The 18,781-nt window shown below is 43.9% G+C and overlaps 1 protein-coding gene across 1 annotated transcript; it reads right to left on the bottom strand.

Moving 5' to 3' along the window:
- Positions 1-10,475: 10,475 nt before the first annotated feature.
- LOC143420447 (uncharacterized) lies at positions 10,476-18,334 on the bottom strand. The gene is made up of 3 exons (XM_076888680.1): positions 18,136-18,334; positions 17,931-18,028; positions 10,476-10,989 (listed from the first exon to the last, which is right to left on the bottom strand). Exons 2-3 carry the CDS (start codon positions 17,962-17,964, stop codon positions 10,580-10,582), a joined length of 444 nt encoding a protein of 147 aa, XP_076744795.1. The 5' UTR covers positions 17,965-18,028; positions 18,136-18,334; the 3' UTR covers positions 10,476-10,579.
- Positions 18,335-18,781: the final 447 nt, after the last annotated feature.

Genomic DNA, 18,781 nt, shown 5'->3' with positions numbered 1-18,781 from the left:
TCTCAGTCTCTGTTACTATTCATTATTCCTTTTACCAAATTGTTGTCTTATCTGTTTTCTTGAATGGGTTTGACTCCAAAGATACCGTAAATTAAAATTTGAGGAAATATGAAAGAGCAGTACCACCTCTTACAGTGAATGTGTTTGCAGAGTAGCCTGAAGGCTGGAAAGAAATAACACAACCTCTATGTCATTTGCTGCAAAAGTGATCAAATCTGCACTGACATTTCCAGACCTCTCTAAATAGTGAACAGCGCAGTGAAAGATCGGTCGTTCATATTTAACCCACTGAGGTTCAGGATTTATGTGTTTATGTTAGATAAACACATAAATCCTCAGAGAAAAAGGCAGAATCCAACAGTCCAGCTGCAGGTGGGCCGCGGTGGGTAGATCGGTAGATCGTGCGCAGGTTTAAGCTGGTCCATTGAAACCACCTCCTGCCGACCCCCGAAGTCCAAAATGAAATGCTTGTGGCCTGGTTTAAGAACTCTATATGGGCCATCAAGGGAGGTTGATGGGCATCGTGCCTGCAAACCAAGAAGAGTCCAACGACCTCGGAACAAAAACATCGGCCAGGCAGTGGTGCACTGGGCCAGGAACAGAAAAGGAGCCTCCTGAGGAACGGAGAGACGGCACAGAGGTATCGAAACACAGAGGGGGGCTCTCAGGCAAAAATTCTCCAGGAACTCGGAGGGGCTGCCCAAGAACGAGTTCGGCCGGAGAAACTCAGAGGTCCTCCTTAACCGCGCAGTGCAACCCCAAACAAAACCCAGGAAAGACAGTCGACTGAGTTGCCGCCCGTTAAGGAAGATTGGAGCACGGCCTTGAGTGACCGGTGAAACCGCTCGCACATTCTATTAGCAGGTGGGTGGTATAGTATAGTGCGGTGGACCTTGACCCCCAGGCCGTCAGCCATGGCAGACCAAAGCTCCAAAATGAACTGGTGGCCCCTGTCCAAGGTAATGTCAGCGGGGGGGGGGGGCAAAATACGAAACCCACGTTGACACAAATGCCCTGGCCACCACCTCCGCCGTCGTGGATACCAGGGGAACCGCCTCCGGCCACCTGGTCGTGCGATCCACCACAGTCAAGGTGCGTGAAACCCTGTGACTGCAGAAGAGGGCCGACCAAATCGACATGCACATGGTCGAAATGCCTACCAGGGACGTGGAAAGGTTCGAGGGGTGGCTAAGTGTGTCTATGGATCGTCGAGTGTTGGCATGGAACGCATGCCACAGCCCAGCTCATCACAGATTTCCGCAGGCCTGGCCAAATGAACCTGGCGTTGACCAGCTTGACTGAACCCCGTACACCCGGATGAGAGAGGGCATGGATGGAGTCGAAAACACGATGGTGCCACAAACGTGGAATGATAGGGCGTGGGTGACCGGTAGAAACGTCGCACAACAAACGCGGACTGCCATCCCACACCGACGTGCCCTCCAGCACAAGGCCTGTCTGCGCGGACCAAAGGGCAAGGGCGTCCGGGTCGGTGCTCTGCTCAGCGGCCATGGCAGCGTACTCGACACTGACATACACGGGAGAAAGCAACATGTGGGGCAAAGGCCTTTCCAGCGGTGCCGTCGTGTAGTGATTCCCACTGTCAGCGCCAGATCTGCCGCTCCGGGGGAGGCAGGTGGAGGTGCTGTCGGCAGGTCCGTAGCAGGGAGCGGTAATCCCCCACTGCCAGAAACAGGGAGTTGATGAGGCTGGCCCCCACGGCCACAGGCAACTGTCAGAGGAAGAGATGGATGAAGAGCAATCCCCCATCATCTGAGACGAGCAAGGACAACATGCTCTCCATGAGTTCCAGAGCCATCACCCCATACAGGCCCGAGAGCTCCCTCGGCATCAGAGAAGGTGTATCGCCGAAGCAGCAGGTCCTTAAGGGCGACATATTTCCTGTGTGCAGGTGGGTCCCGGAGGAGGGTCATTGCACGGTGGGTGGCTAACAGGTCAAGCGAGGCCACCACATGATGAAACTTTGTGTCGTCATCTGAGATGCCGCAAAGAGCAAACTGAGCCTCCACGTGAACGAACCATGATGGGGGATCGTGGAGCCAAAAGTCCGGCAACTTGAGCGCTACGGCAGGAGGCAGAGGGCCAGCGGTCACTGGTGCATCCAGGGCGAGGCCAGCATCATCCATGGCCTGCAACATGTCCAAATCTAGGGTCACCAATGTGGAGCTATGGTACAAACGACACAGGAGCTCTAACTTTCCACTCCGACTTTATTTATCACCACACATCAACTGAACACATCATGCCACACAACTCGGCAAAACCCTTACTCTCAACTCACTTGCGAGTGGAGACCCAAGTGGGACGCCACAATGTGATAATTGTCCCATTATCCTAAAGTAGACATGAACCTCGTTTTGCACTATCTAATGGTACTTATTGAAACTGCAGAGGCGTGTGGTGATTTTTATAGAAAGCCTAACAGCAGCACCACCACCACCACACATACACACACACGCGCACGTAGATCACACAAGCAAAAACACGTTCCTGCACTATTTAACAAGATTAACTGGATTAGATTAAAGCATGTCACAGCCAAACGTGAGTACAGGGACAGGGTGGAGCAACAGTTTAACAACCCTCGGAGTATGTGGCAGGGACTAAACACGATCACAGACTTTAGAGGGAAAACCAGCACACCGCAGACCACGGCCTCTCTGTGTGAGGATCTAAACGTATTCTACGCTAGATTCGACACAGCGAACACCATGAGACCGGACAGTGTGCGCACCGCGGATGACGTCAGTGCGCACACTGTGTCTGAGGAGGATGTGCGGAGGTGCTTCAGGAAGGTGAACGCGCGCAAAGCTACAGGTCCGGACGGGATTCCCGGCCGCGTCCTCAAGTCATGCGCGGCTCAGCTGGCTGGAGTGTTCACGCACATCTTCAACCTTTCCCTCTCTCTGTCTGTAGTCCCAGCCTGCTTCAAAATGGCCACCATCGTCCCTGTACCCAAATCCTCCACCATCTCCTCATTGAACGACTGGCGACCTGTAGCCCTGACCCCCATCGTAAGCAAATGCTTCGAGAAGCTGGTCAGGGACGTCATCTGCTCTGCACTACCCGACTCACTGGACCCTCTACAGTTCTCATACCGCCACAACAGGTCCACTGATGATGCCATAGCCCTGACACTACACACTGCCCTGTCACACCTGGAGAAGAGAGACACGTATGTGAGAATGCTGTTTGTAGATTACAGCTCAGCATTCAATACCATCGTTCCCTCGAAGCTGGACAGGAAACTGCAGGATCTAGGACTGAGCAGCTCCCTCTGCAGCTGGATCCTTAGCTTCCTGTCTGACAGACGCCAAGTGGTCAGACTGGGCAGCATCACCTCATCCCCCATCACACTGAACACTGGTGCTCCACAGGGGTGTGTACTGAGCCCTCTCCTGTACTCACTCTACACCTACGACTGCACGGCCACTAACAGCTCCAACATCATTGTGAAGTTTGCGGACGACACTACAGTGGTGGGTCTTATCACCAACGGTGATGAGACGGCTTACAGGGAGGAGGTCAGCGCCCTGACCCACTGGTGTCAAGACAACCATCTCACCCTCAACGTCGCAAAGACAAAGGAGTTGATAGTGGACTTCCGGAGGTGCAGAGAAGTACACACCCCCATCACCATCAACGGCGCTGCTGTGGAGAGAGTGAGCAGCTTCCGGTTCCTTGGTGTACATCTGGCTGAGGATCTTACGTGGTCAGTACACACAAACAAAACAGTGAAGAAGGCGCAGCAGCGCCTCTTCTTTCTCAGGAGACTGAAAAGATTCGGCATGAGCCCCCGCATCCTCAGGACCTTCTATAACTGTGCCATTGAGAGCATCCTCACTGGATGCATCACCACCTGGTATGGCAACAGCACCGCCTACAACTGCAAAGCTCTCCAGAGAGTAGTGCGGTGCTCTGAACGGATAATTGGAGGTGAGCTTCCCTCCCTCCAAGACATCTACAGGAAGCGGTGCCTGAGGAAAGCGGGGAGGATCATCAAGGACTCCAGTCACCCCAGCCATAAACTGTTCAGACTGCTTCCATCAGGAAGGAGGTTCTGCAGCATCCGGTCCCGTACCAGCAGACTGAGAGACAGCTTTTTCCATCAGGCCATCAGACTGCTGAACACGTCATAGATACCTCAGCTTCACTACTGGAACTTCAACATTATGCACTCCACACTGTATATAAATGCCACTTGTTCTGCACATATTCAACTCTGTATATTTTATATATTTTATTTATTGTTTACTCTATTTAATTTGTAAAATATGTGTACACACACACACACACACACACACACACACACACACACACACACACACACGTAGAAAAATATTTAGTATACACATCCAGAAATGCATACACTATTATATATTGTACATATATTTATTAGTTTCAGATGTAGCCATTCTTGTATTTTGCTTGTTTACATTATTGTATTTTGCACAACTCTGTTGCTTGTGAAGCTCGCACACAAGAATTTCACTCACATGTGCTGTACCAATGTACCTGCACATGTGATGTGACAATAAAAGTGATTTGATTTAATTTGATTTGGTGTTCCCTGTCTGCACTCCTTCCTGGCCAAAGGACTGTAAAGTATGATTAACTCTGTAGTTGAAGAAGTATCTACCATATTACCAAAAATGATTTATTATTGGCTGAACGTGATGAGTGGCTGAGAACATTTTCAAGCTATTCTTTTTTTTTCTTTCTAAAAAGCAATAAAACACTATGAAAACACCTCAGTACATATAAGACTGGATTATTGGTGCATAAAGGATCAAGAGTCAGAGAGAAGTCATTAATATTACTGCTGTTTAAGATTGAACTCATTTTAAGGTCTTTATATTCTGTTTAAGCTCCGGCATCATCAAACTGCTGTTTTTTTTAAAGTATATTAAAACATATAATAATAATAAATCAGCTAAAAAAGAGGCAGACTGCAAGATGACCAGCAGCACAGAGATGTGGAGTCAGTATAGCTGCTGAAGATGGGCAGTGGCCTGTATTTACTCACTGTCTCAAATAAAAATGTGTTTGGTGATCTGAAACAAATGAAAATGTCAGCATGACAAATATTTGAAGTAAGAAATCAGGAGGAGACTAACAGCAATGTAGACAAAGACAGTGAGGAAGACTGAGGATTGTTTACAGGCCAGGAGTCAGATGAATGGCTAATTTGGATTAGAAATCATAGAAGCAAAGATGTTGCTGGCAGAAAATAACATGATCAAAAAGGCAAATGAAACACATAAAATTACACAAATATAGATTCCATGGCATGAACGAGCATCTGAGGCAGAATGACAAGAAACACACACAGAACAGACACTGAGGTGGATTAGTAACTAATGGGTTTAGAGTGATTAAAGCAGAACTGATTTTGACAGCATGAAAAAGAGGAAGTGGTCAAAAGAATAGACTAGATGTCACAGCCTGCAGAGGCAGACTGTGGACTGTGTGAGGAGGACCAGGAGCAGACACAGGCAAGGAGAACTGAACGTGAACGAAGGGCAAGCCTTTATTATGGCTGATTACAGGTAGTCAAAAACAAGACAATGAGGACTCTGGTGAAACTTAGACTGGAACCTAAGAACTGTCACTGAACTATAATAACGATGAAGACTATGGTTGTGATGACAGGGAGGTAGGTAACACAGACGATGTGACACTGAACACAGGAAGACTTAAATACACTCAAGGGAAGTGGAGACACACGAGGAAACAGCTGACTAGAATGAACATAATGACACCACAGTGGAAGTGAAACTAAAACAACATGGACCACAAGACGCCTTTAAAGTAGAACAGGAACCATAAATAAGACGCAGACGTGACATGAGCGAGACAACATGAACCACACAGACTTGAGACATGACAGATTAGACACACTAACCAATAAGGGAGACTTATTGGTCAGACATAAGGGGAACCATGAACTGTAACTGCAACCTAAGCAAGCTGAAATGAAGCTAGAACACAAAGGAACAACAAAATATAAAGAAACACCGGTCACATGACCCAGGACTGTGACACCAGAGCCCAAAGACCTCTGAATATAGGTAGACAAGTGGCGATGGATTAATTCATTATAATTGCGATCTCTGTGGTATTTTCTTTAAATAGGTAAACAGTCCACCTGTGGCATATTCACTTGATAGACATGAAGTGAAAAAACACACCTGTCTACATGAAGTCCCATAGTCAGGGGTGCACATAAGTGGTCTGCAGGTGCACGTGCACTGTCATAATAAAAGATAAGAAGATAAGAAGTTGTCCACTAGAGTGGGATTTTCACGGCATACTCTGCACCACATCTCTGTGGGTTCATCATTTCTCTCCTTCTGACATTTCTTTGGAGGTGGAGGAACACCAAAGTAATTGCTTAAAGGAGCTTCTTCGACATCTTTAAGAGTTCTAAACAAATGTCTGTCCTCCTCCACAAAATCTTATGTACGCAAACGCGCGTTGCAACTTCTTATCTGGTGCGCGTTTTTTGTTTTGACAGCGCATGTGCACCTGCGGACCACTTATGTGCAGCCCTGCCCATAGTTAGCAGTGCATGTCGTAAGCACAAAGAGACAGGATTGTATCGAGGCACAGTTTCGGGGAGGGTAGAGAAAAATTTCCGTAGTACTGAATAGGGATGGGTATCGAAAACCGGTTCTTGTTGGTTCCCACTGTTTCAATTCCTTGGAATCGTTTGCCATTTTTGCAAACGATTCCCTTATCGATTCCAGTCGCCCCGAATGACATCACCACGTTGCGGAGCGTCATTTACCTGGCAGGAAACGCGGCGGCTCAAATGCTCAAAAGTTTGGTTATACTTTACGAGAACGGATGACAACAGGACAACTTGCAATACTTGCAAAGTAGATGTTTCATTTAAGGGAGGAAACACTACGAATATGCAAAAGCATTTGCTCAGAAAACACACGATGACCTTAAATGAATGTCGTGTTTTTAATTCCGCTCGACTCGTGAATCTCAACCCAGCAGCAGCGGTAACGTTTGCACGTCCTCTCCCGTTAATGCGGCAGGTAAATAATCAACTAACAGTCCATATTATGTTAGCGCGATCTGCCTTATTACAAACCTGCCATTACTGTGCATTTAGTGACCATGATGAGACAGACAGAGTCTGGCTCAGATGCTGCCAGTTCTCGTTGCAGTCTGCCGGTAGCGTCTCCTTTCAGGCCAGGATAGACGAATGTCACCGAGCAGTGACTCAGTTTGTGGTCAAAGGCTTGCACCCGTTTGCCACAGCAGATGATTTTCGGTAAGTGAATGTGTTTAATTGTAGGCAGGGACATTACTGGATATTCTTGTGTAATTGCTACAGAATAATTTATGTTATACTTTGTTATTGCTACAGAAGAATATTTATTTTATTATTTTACATTTACAATTTTTTTTCCTGGGGACCCTGTGACACCCCATTGAAGAGCCGTAGGCTGGATCTCTTAAGATCTCACTGTTGGGTTTCTAAGGCCATACTCCTAAATTACTCCTAAATTTCTATCTTGTTCAAAGAGAAGATATAAAACAAAGTTCTACCCATATGGAAAAGATATATATAAATCTTATAAAGTTTTTATCTGTCTTGTATGAAACTTGTATGAAAAGCATACAAGAGTGAAAACACATATAAGATCCCTTGAAAAATTATATAATGAAACTTGTATGTTTTGTATACTTACTAAAAAAATATATGAAAGTAATGAGAAAGTGGCCACTTTCATGAGTAAATCATATATGTTTTTATTATTTCTTTTCCATATGGGTAAGCTAATCGACCTTAGTGTTCTCCTTTTTTAAAAATAAGAATCGATAAAGAATCGAATCGTTAAACAGAATCGAAAATGGAATCGGAATCGTGAAAATCTTATCAATACCCATCCCTAGTACTGAAGGTCCCAAATGAGCACAGTGACATCCGTCATCCATAAATGGAAGAAATTTGGAAACACCAAGGCTCGTCCTCGAGCAGCTGCCAGATCAGTCTGAGAGATCGGGGAAGGCCTGAGTCAGTGAGGTGGCCGCGAACACGGCAGTCACTCTGACAAAGACCAGGCATCGTTCTCTGGAGAGAGGAGAAGCTTCCAGAAGGAAAACAGTTTCTGCAGCACTCCAACAATAAGTCCTGTTTGAGTGAGTCGTCACAGAAACCACTCGTCAGTGATCACAGTCCGCCTGGAGTTTGCCCAAAGCCACCACAAGGACTCGCACACCATTTATCCATCAGCTTTCTTCTGCTCATCAGGGCGGGTCAAAGGGAAGTGGGTGATTGTCTTAGTCCCTTTAGAATAGGGGAATAACATGACCCCAGTGCCATGTACACCAGTGGAGTGGCTGGTGGAGTGAAAAACAGGCGTACATCTGGATTGTTTCATCATCTTCAGCCTCAGCTGATTTCTCAAAATTGTATTAAAATATTAATAACAGAAAAATCAGATGAATTCAAAGGCTTGATCCGTGTGTGACATGGCCAAGTGTCAGTATCAAATTAAATCAAATTAAATCACTTTTATTGTCACATCACATGTGCAGGTACATTGGTACAGCACATGCGAGCAGAGATGGGCAGTAACGCGTTACTTGTAACGCGTTACTGTAATCTGATTACTTTTTTCAAGTAACGAGTAAAGTAAGGGATTACTATTGCAAAATCGGTAATTAGATTACCGTTACTTTCCCGTAGGAACGCTGCGTTACTGCGTTACTAAAACCGTGATTTTTTTTTGCGAGAATGTCTCATGACAGTGACGTAAGCAAGTGTGACGTTGGTGACAGCAGCTGTGTGCAGATCAACAATGGATAATATATCGAGTGCAGAGAGAGTATGAGCGTGCAGCGTTTAAAGTGTGGAAGTACTGACCTTACTTTGAGTTTGATTCCATAAAAAGTGACAAAAACATTAGCGTCCATCGTGCGTGGGAAGAAAACTTCTTTTTACAGCGAAAAAAACCCCTAAACTTCCAACAAGCACCGAGTAGCTACGACGTGATGGGAAACTCACAGAGACACTCGCGCGGATTCTTCAACTGACCGCAGCACACCTACACCAGGGTAACCCTCCGCCTACCCTGCTCCTGCTTTACAGGTGAAAATAGAGCAAAAGGACCGCTGAGTCTTTGACTTTATTTATTTTCTGCTGTGTTTTACTTGCATCTGTTTGAAAGAGTGAGTGTAAACACAAAAAATATTTTATTTTATGTGCTGGAATGTGTAGAAAATAGGTTTAAATGTTAAACTAATTTATTCAAGTCAGAGAATGTTGCAGATAATTAAATTTTTGCTTGATGCATAAAGTTAAAAGATTAAAACTGATAAAACAAGTTAAAAAAAGAGACTTTTCCATTTGATTACATTTTGTATGATTGATTATGTAGAAAAAGTAGAATTGGGCTGAAAGATCTATCACTTTATCACCTCTTCAGGTTGTAAATCGTGTTTTTAAAAAGTAACTAAGTAACTAAGTAACTAAGTAATTAATTACTTTTGAAAATAAGTAATCAGTAAAGTAACGGGATTACTTTTTGGGGGGAGTAATCAGTAATTAGTTACTGATTACTTTTTTCAAGTAACTTGACCAACACTGCATGCGAGTGAAATTCTTGTGTGCGAGCTTCACAAGCAACAGAGTTGTGCAAAATACAATAATGTAAACAAGCAAAATACAAGAATGGCTACATCTGAAACTAATAAATATATGTACAATATATAATAGTGTATGCATTTCTGGATGTGTATACTAAATGTTTTTCTACGTGTGTGTGTGTGTGTGTGTGTGTGTGTGTGTGTGTGTGTGTGTGTGTGTGTGTTGTGATATTATTCTGTTATCATATGTTACCTTATATATGTAATCAAAGTAGTTGAAGTATGATACTGCTGTAGATCATATTATACCCTTTAACATAGAGTGTGTGATCAGTATGTAGTCTTAGTTTGCATTATACTTCTGACTTAAAAGAGTGTGAAAATCATTAGATCTATTGGATTGACCTGCATTACTCGACACTGTTGAATGTGTTACACTGTTTCTTGACATTTCATACTGCTGAATCATGAAGAGAATGTTGTGTGCAGAGGACCTTGTGCCGATAATAGAAGAGACAGACCACATTCCACACCCCCACCTTACAGAAAGCAGAGAAAGACAGGGAGCCGAGGTCATAACTTAGGCGCCGTAAAAGAGAAAGAATGTGAATATTTAGGCTTTTACGACTAGGTGGGGGCCACTAGAGACTATAAAAAGCTGAGCAACCCGTCACCATTATGATGGTCCTTATGCTCTTAAGTGTTGAATTGTATGGAAATAAATGATTGTTGATTGAGCATAAATACACCGAGTATTGTCCTTCCTTCAGCCCAAAGATTCAAAGAATTGGGAGATTTCAACAGTGTGTACACATATTTTACAAATTAAATAGAGTCAACAATAAATAAAATATATAAAATATACAGAGTTGAATATGTGCAAAACAGTGGCATTACTGTACAGTATGGAGTGCATAATGTTGAAGTTCCAGTAGTGAAGCTGAGGTGTCTATGACGTGTTCAGCAGTCTGATGGCCTGATGGAAGAAGCTGTCTCTCAGTCTGCTGGTACGGGACCGGATGCTGCAGAACCTCCTTCCTGATGGAAGCAGTCTGAACAGTTTATGGCTGGGGTGACTGGAGTCCTTGATGATCCTCCCCGCTTTCCTCAGGCACCGCTTCCTGTAGATGTCTTGGAGGGAGGGAAGCTCACCTCCAATTATCCGTTCAGAGCACTGCACTACTCGCTGGAGAGCTTTGCAGTTGTAGGCGGTGCTGTTGCCGTACCAGGTGGTGATGCATCCAGTGAGGATGCTCTCAATGGCACAGTGATAGAAGGTCCTGAGGATGCGGGGGCTCATGCCGAATCTTTTCAGTCTCCTGAGAAAGAAGAGGCGCTGCTGCGCCTTCTTCACTGTATCTAGAATAGAATAGAATAGAATAGAATTCAACTTTATTGTCATTGCACATGCACAGGTACAGGGCAACGAAATGCAGTTTGCATCCATCCAGAAGTGCTTTAGTGATATAGATATATTACAATATATATTAGCAATAGTATAGATATGTAAGTATATTACAGAAATGGGTCTATTATGGTATGTTATAATGTACACGGTATGAAGTATGTTGTGACTATTCTATAACTAAGTATGTACAGGCTGTAGTGAGTACAAGCTATGAACAGGATATAAATATACAGAATATGAAATAAATAACTTTACAGAAATCTGGGATATACAGCTATACAGAAATGGGAACTATGCAAGTTGTAAACAGTTGTAGGATTAAAGATTATTGAATGTACAGAATGATTATTTACACAGAGCTATACAGTACTACATTAATCTACATTAAGATATGAGTAAAAACTGAAGGTAGAGCTTATTTACATTTAGACATGGTCCGCGTTAAAAATGGCCTGTTGGGTGCATGTGCTGGTGTATGATTGTGTGGAAACTAAACGGCTGTTGAGGGAAGGGATGCAACACGAGCATGAGACTGCTGGACAGCAGTGCTCATCGACCCCCAAAGAACCCCTCAGTGTCTAAGGTGCATGTACAAGTGAGTGAACAGTGAACAGGTGACTGGGACTGCCTCGGCAGGACAAGGGCTCGCAGCTCCAGCATATTTTATGTGCTGGGCTGAACAGTGGCTGTTCCAGTGCTCACTGACCCCACAACCCTCATGGACCACACCGACTGGGTAAGCGTCTGTGAAGACCAGCTGATGGTGAGTCACCAGGCCCACTGCATGGCCCTTCTCCATGTCGGTCCAGTCCTTCCAAACCAATGGAGAACTCAGTAGAGTCCCTGTGAGACCAGTCAGGCGGTGAGTTTGAAGTGGGCACAGCTCAGCAGGTAACATTAGACTGGTCTCATGCACAGGAGAGCTAGCGGCCAAGGCAAAGTGGTACCAAGGTAGCATGGCTGCAGTACTCCTCTTCTGATGCAGCAGAACCCACCAGACCCTGAGGCCTCACAGCCTCATAGGTGCAAAGACTGCATCCATGCATCCAATTGAACACCTTCCCCTGAAAGCTGAAAGGCCTCCAGCCAAAGGCCTGTACATATGTAGTTAGTGTGTAGTGTGGTTGTTTGAACTTAACAATGAGGGCACTACTGAATCTTACAGTTGGTGCCAAAAGGCCATCAAAGGCAGGTTACAATGTAAACACTGTGTCCAGGTCTGAAACATGAGGAGTGTTATCAGGCCTGACATGTGCTCCTCTGTCCTGCAGTGGACAGAAACTCCTCTTTGGAGTGGCATAATTAATGCGTATAACATCATATTGTGACACATAATTGTTCTGTAATTTTAATTTCAGTAGTAGCATTGGCTACATTTTTGGGTAAATAGTCGTATATAACTTTGCTTTTTGCAAAATATCTACATGGTGCAAAATATTTTTACATTTACAAATACATTTGCATTTCAAGTTATAAGAATGATGCATTAAACATATTTGTAGTATTCACCTGAAAAAATATAACTTTTTCCTATCAAATTTGATGATTTTTGTGTGATTTTAGACCAATTGTGTTAATACAGTGTGGCATGAATAAGGCACAGCGGGTCCAAGGATCACAGTTTTGAGCCATCTTTATTTCACGCGGCTGCAGCTCTCAAGCTGCCAGCCGCAAATACACCACACCACAAAACACACCAACCGCTGAGTCCCCGTGTTTTTAACTAGGCGGGCGTGTTTAAGGATGCCCTGCAGGTGCGCAGACCACGCCTCACCACATACAGTATGTCAAAAGAAAAAACAAACAAACTATAAATTCAGACATGTGCCGAAAAGAATTAATGTGGGATAAATAGTTTCTAAAGGTAAAATCAAACGTAGTGAAAAACCAGAGGGTTAAAGAGGAATCCAAACACCCTCACAAAGGGGGGTCATTTCCTCTACATATGGAATATGGAACAGAGTACAGAGATAGTCTCGGTGTCATAGAGAAGCTTGGATCATCTGGCCAGAGTCATGAACCATTGTGCGACACACATGGAGCCAGTGAGGAAAAGAGGAGCCCGTTCCTCATAAAAACCAAACAGAATAACCTCATGTGTTGTTGTGATTTTACTATTTCATAAGCACATTCTAACCCCAGGCCAAACATACATAAAAATACACTATACATATGAATTACATTAAATGTAACTGTCCAATGGCTAATAACCTAACATAACCACGTGAAGACCGGGAGCTCATAGCACAAGCATGCACCTACTGTAACCCATCATAAGACTATGTTATTATTATATGTAAAGTATTTTTAATCTATTGTGTTTACAAAGAAAGGAAGATCACAGCAGGGCACGTGTTTAAACATGATTTCATAATCAAATACATAATTCTTCACCATATAAAATACATGTTCAACGCACCACAACAGTAGAGTCATCACATGATATTAAACAGAAGCTGCCACTCAGTTCTCGAGGTCTCACAGTGAAGCGGTTCATGTTCTTCTGTAGGTTCAGGCTGCGCTTCATATTTTGGCCACCAGATGTCATCAAAGAGAACTGTGTTGAAAAGCTTTGAAAAGCTCAACGAGATGTAAGCAGATGTTTCATTAGCTTATTTCCATCCTCTACACTTTGTACTACCTTTGTACCAGACAGCATAAAGTTTGTATAAAGGCTGAAGGTAGTCAATGAAACTAAGCGTCATCAGCGTAATCTCAGCTACACGTGATGTAACTGAACACTGACCATGAATACCACACCAGTGGCACCAGTGCAACACAGCCTTTATTGTAAATTCATCACAGTATGAAAAGCCAACCTGTTTATTTTGCACAAAACTACCCAGTATTCTAATGCAACAGTTGAATAACACAAATGAAGTATAGTCTAGCTTGTCTGTCCTGGTCTCATCTGTGATATGTCCTTTTGTCTCGAGTATTTGATTTTGATTTTGACATCTTCTCCTCCTATATCAGCACTTATGTTTCAGTCTCTGTCTCAGTGTTAGAGCTCATGATCAGTTGACCTTCCCTTGTCAAGGTAAATATATTTCTAAAGATGCCATTGGCATAAAATTCTCTGTAGATGTAAGTAACTCATCTAATCCACACATGCAAAGAGATTAAAGCACAGATGTCCATAAATTATGTGTAATAATCAGAAATGACAGAGGGAAACACATGAAGAAAGGGGGCTTTAATGGGCAATCCTGCCACTTAGTGCAAATTAATATTATCTGCTTTAGTCCCAAGTGATGTGGCCTATAAAACAGTATAAAACTGAAAAAAAATCTCATGATAGGTAAAGCCAGTGAGCTCTCTCACAACACACCCTGATGGCATTGGCTATAGAAGAATTTCTAAACGCCCACCTCTGCAGCTGTTTATTGACTCTGACAGTGAGCTATGCTAAAATAACAATAGATCTCTCAGCTTCCCTGCCCAAAATAAAAGTCAAACCAAAGACAATTTGCTTACCTAAATTCCTATCACAAAAAACAAGAGAAAACAGGTTTCAACAGAAAAAAAACTTGCCATTCCTACGAGGCTGCAGCAGTGTTCGATATATACAGTGAAAGAACACGAGTTCTCTAATTTACAGAACTATTTACAAAGGTCGCATCTAGCACTCATATTACCACACACACAAATTGACTTATTCTCAGTAACAACACAGAAACACTCGGCTGCTTGTTGGGTGGTGGAGGCCAGGAGGGAGGGGCGAGGTGTCATCTGCACCCGAGAACCTTACATGGAGTCTCCATCAAGACACACCCATGCACACACCTGAGGGGGAGGAACGAGAAAAACCCACAACAATATCCTCCAGTGGTTTGATGCACACACAAGAACACACACAACCCCTAAGATCTTGGGTCATACCATTCCACCCCACCGCAACAAACCCCCAAACATTTCTCCCTATAAGAAATGTGTATTTTACACCCCGAGAGAGCATCGGCTACAATGTTCCCGTGAACTTTCTTAAAGCAGATTTCAGTGTTGAAGTCTTGGAGTAACAAAGACCTGCACATAAGGTATCTGCATATGAGACAAAAACACAAGAGGGATATAGTCAGAAAACACAATGATTGGGATAGGGCTAGAGCCAAGATACACTCTGAAGTGTTGTAGTGCTAACACGTTTTCAGTTGTGCTGTAATGTAGTTGACGCTTCTTGAACTTTTGCGAAAAATAACAAATTGCATGGCCCACATAATGCTCATCCCCCTGTAGGAGTGCTGCACGAATTTTGGTTGCTTCAAAACCAGCTTGACACTCATTGGACCACCAGAGGGGGTGATATAAAGTCAAAGCTGCCAAAGAAGCACGATGCACATTGTCACTACCATACCTAAGACTACCTAAGATACCTATGAATCAATCCATTGTGTTTGAGTAGCAGGGAAATCCACTATTGCTTGCACTTTAGCAGCCACTTAAAGGATTTGCCCTTGCCCTACCTGTTTACTTATATGAGTAACTACAGCTTTACCAAATTCACCTTTGGCCAAGTTCAACATCAGAGAATTATCAGAATACACTGCACAATTACTTATCCCACACGGATCAGTATTCATTAGTCACTGGAATGTGGCTGGCGCATTTTGCAATCCAAAGGCATCGCTGTATGTTGTAAGAAACGGTCCGGTGTAACAAAAGCACTGATTTCAGCTGCATGGGTGGTTAGTGGGACTTGTCAGTATCCTTTAACGAGATCTAGTTTTGTGACAAACTTGAGCCGTCCACACAATCATCCATATATGGAAATGGGAAAGAGTCGGGTTTCGCGACAGCATTAACCTTACGTCATTACAGAACGGCACCGTTTGATCAGGCTTTGGCACAAGAAGTGATGGAGAGCTCCAAGGACTACTACTGGGTGCTGCAAAGTTATGATCAAGGAGATGTTTTACTTCTTGTTGCATCAAACCGCTTGGGGTTTATTTGGTAGATATGCCGTTTAACGGTCACCCAGAGCAATTAACACAGTGGTTTGAGTGGGAATGTCATTAAACAGAGTTGGGTGGCTTTGATACGCTTGTGAATATCTGCCTGAGATTAACACAGGTGTGATAAGTAGGAATCTCGAAAGTCGGTCAAGATCTCAGAGTTTCAGAGAGCCATACCAAAAACAGAACTGTGTTTGTCATTCAGCCCATCATCACAGAGGTTAAAGGGAGTGACCAACATTGACGCAACATATACGGAAGACTGGCTATTAGCGCTATCGGTACTTTTACAGTCAATGTAAGCCTTCAGCACATCGATGTGGCAGGCACGACTTTAATTTTTACGTTTTTTTATGAGATAAAAGACAAATATGCTCCAATTATAAGTTTTCACAACATATTATCAAAACAATAGAATTTCATGTTAGTTTTACATGGTGCCATGCACTTCCTGTTCCTGGCTCAGAGCCTAAAGGCAGCTGCGCACAGGCAGTAAACACTTTTTATCATGTGTGATAAACAGAATACTAAGGTGATTGGTCAAAAGCCACAGTTCTCCTTTTTGACTGTGATCCAGCACTTCGGCTCACCTTTCTTCTTCTGCAGCTTTCTGGGCATCTCCTTATTTGGAGATGACCCTTCTGCCGGCAACGTTCCCATTACCATGACAACCATCACAGTTAAAGGGGGTATAGTGCATACCATAATAACAGATTTATGATCAAGGCCATACTCCTGTGAGGAGGTTGTGAGGAAGTGTTGTCTGTTAGTATCAGAGTGAATTCAAAACTATTCTACAATACACTCTGCGCAATAAAAACACTAATATGCGATGCTAAAAATGAAATATTAGCCTTTAAGACAAAAATAAATCCCAACAGGTAAGCACAACATAATCTGTCTCACTGAGTTTGTGCTCTACAACATACAGACCTGAAGACCTTGCATGTGGGGTCGAGCCAATGACAGGCACTAAAGCGAAAACACGGTCATGTGACTGAAGGACTGTGTGTAGCCCTGCTAGAAAAAAAAAGAGCAGCGGAAAGGTGTGTATGATGTAAACTATTTAGTCATGTCTTTTTGCTTTAAATAAAGATGTGGATGAATAAGATGATTTGTTGTTGTGTAACTTGGCCAATCAGCAATGAGCTCCCAGTGACCCTTGCTGTTGTCCTTGATCACATGACTTTCCACAGTCGCCATTGCGTTCACGTTCACCCAACGTCATGTGCTCAGCAAACTGTTACCGAAGCCGAATCACTGCCCACATAGCAAAATTGCTATGGCCCGGATCTGGCCCACACAATGTGCTTATACATGGCCCACATACCGCAAAGGATGACAGCCCTTTGGTGGCCCAGATCTGGTTTTCTAGAGGTGGCCCACACATGGGCGACCAGAAGGCCAGTTGCAGACACACTGCTGGCCCTGTGCTGGCCCAGAACAGTTTCAGCTCTGGCCCCTGATGTCAGTCTAATGTGTACCTTAATCAAAGCATGTAATAACAACATGTTCCGGAACATAATAGTGCAAAAGTAATGTGACGAAACTCTGTTCAGACAGGAAGTGGACTGTTTCCTGTAAAGCACTTTTCTATTCTCCCAGAGCTCTATACAACAAACCCACACTTTCTCTAAACTGAGTGCTTCCTAACTACATTCATACACATTCACTCTTGACATTCAGACTGGAGAAGCCAGGGATCAAACCACTAACCTTCCTATCAGTAGGTGACCTGCTCTACCTCCTGAGCTACAGCCACCCAGTGGTAAACATGAGTAACCCCTCACTAGGTTTTGGATAAAGTGTACACTCACAAACCTGTCAAACCTGCATTTGAAATGTTGGCTACCATAGCAGTATAGTTTTGCAACATGGAATTTGGATCTTCTAACTAAAATAGGAAAATATGAATATAAATAGTGCCATCATTGCCAGACCTGGCCCACATATGGTTGATATACACCCTGCCATGACACCAGTCAGTCAGAAGTGCCAGTTTGATTCCGGATCCGGTCCAGACATGTTTCCTATGAGCCTGGGCGACATAAACCAAACCACAATCAGGCCAGATGTAGCATGCTATCACATGAACAGTGCTGTCTACACCAGGCCTCACCCATATCTGGATGGTATACGACTTACCATGCCAGCAGTGCCAACTTGACACCAGCTCCGGGCCAGACCTGTCTGCTATGTGGGTGGAGTTCCAAGTGACTCTGCTGCAGTTGTTTGTTGTTCCGAATGCCACCCTGTTCATCAGTCAGGTTTTTATTTTATCTGGTAAATGATGACTCAACAGACGAAAACCAGTCTGAAGCAAGCCTCCATTGACGAGTAGTGATTCCACAGTTCCAGTTAACTGGATGGCAAGCCAACTCAAGAGTAGATAAGACTGCTGAGGCTTCGTTCCCATGACATGGTGGGGAAGATACCTGCAGGACTTCAAAATTTCCTTCTTCACTGGAGTGTGGAAGATCAAACAATTAGACAAACACAGACCGGCCCCAACCATCCATCAGTTATCAAACATTCATTTATTCATTTGACTCAGAGTGTAACGTTGGGTTGTGTTGTGTGGTTGAGAAGAGGCGGCAAAACACCTAGCAGGCTAGTCGGAAGAACACACACCCACGCTGGTATCGGTAATCCACGGTGGTTCTTTAATACGCCTTCTTCAACAACCATATAAAAGCCCGGTTGAACGGCTGCGGCTTAACAAACATAGCGCACAGTGTTCGTACAACCCATAACGTTGCAAACAAAGGTGTCTGGAGAGGTAAAACATGAA

The sequence above is a fragment of the Maylandia zebra genome, linkage group LG9, assembly GCF_041146795.1.
Source record: "Maylandia zebra isolate NMK-2024a linkage group LG9, Mzebra_GT3a, whole genome shotgun sequence".
Taxonomy (NCBI): Eukaryota; Metazoa; Chordata; class Actinopteri; order Cichliformes; family Cichlidae; genus Maylandia; species Maylandia zebra.
Note: the sequence above shows the minus strand (reverse complement) of the source record. Positions and strands in the feature narration are given on the sequence as shown.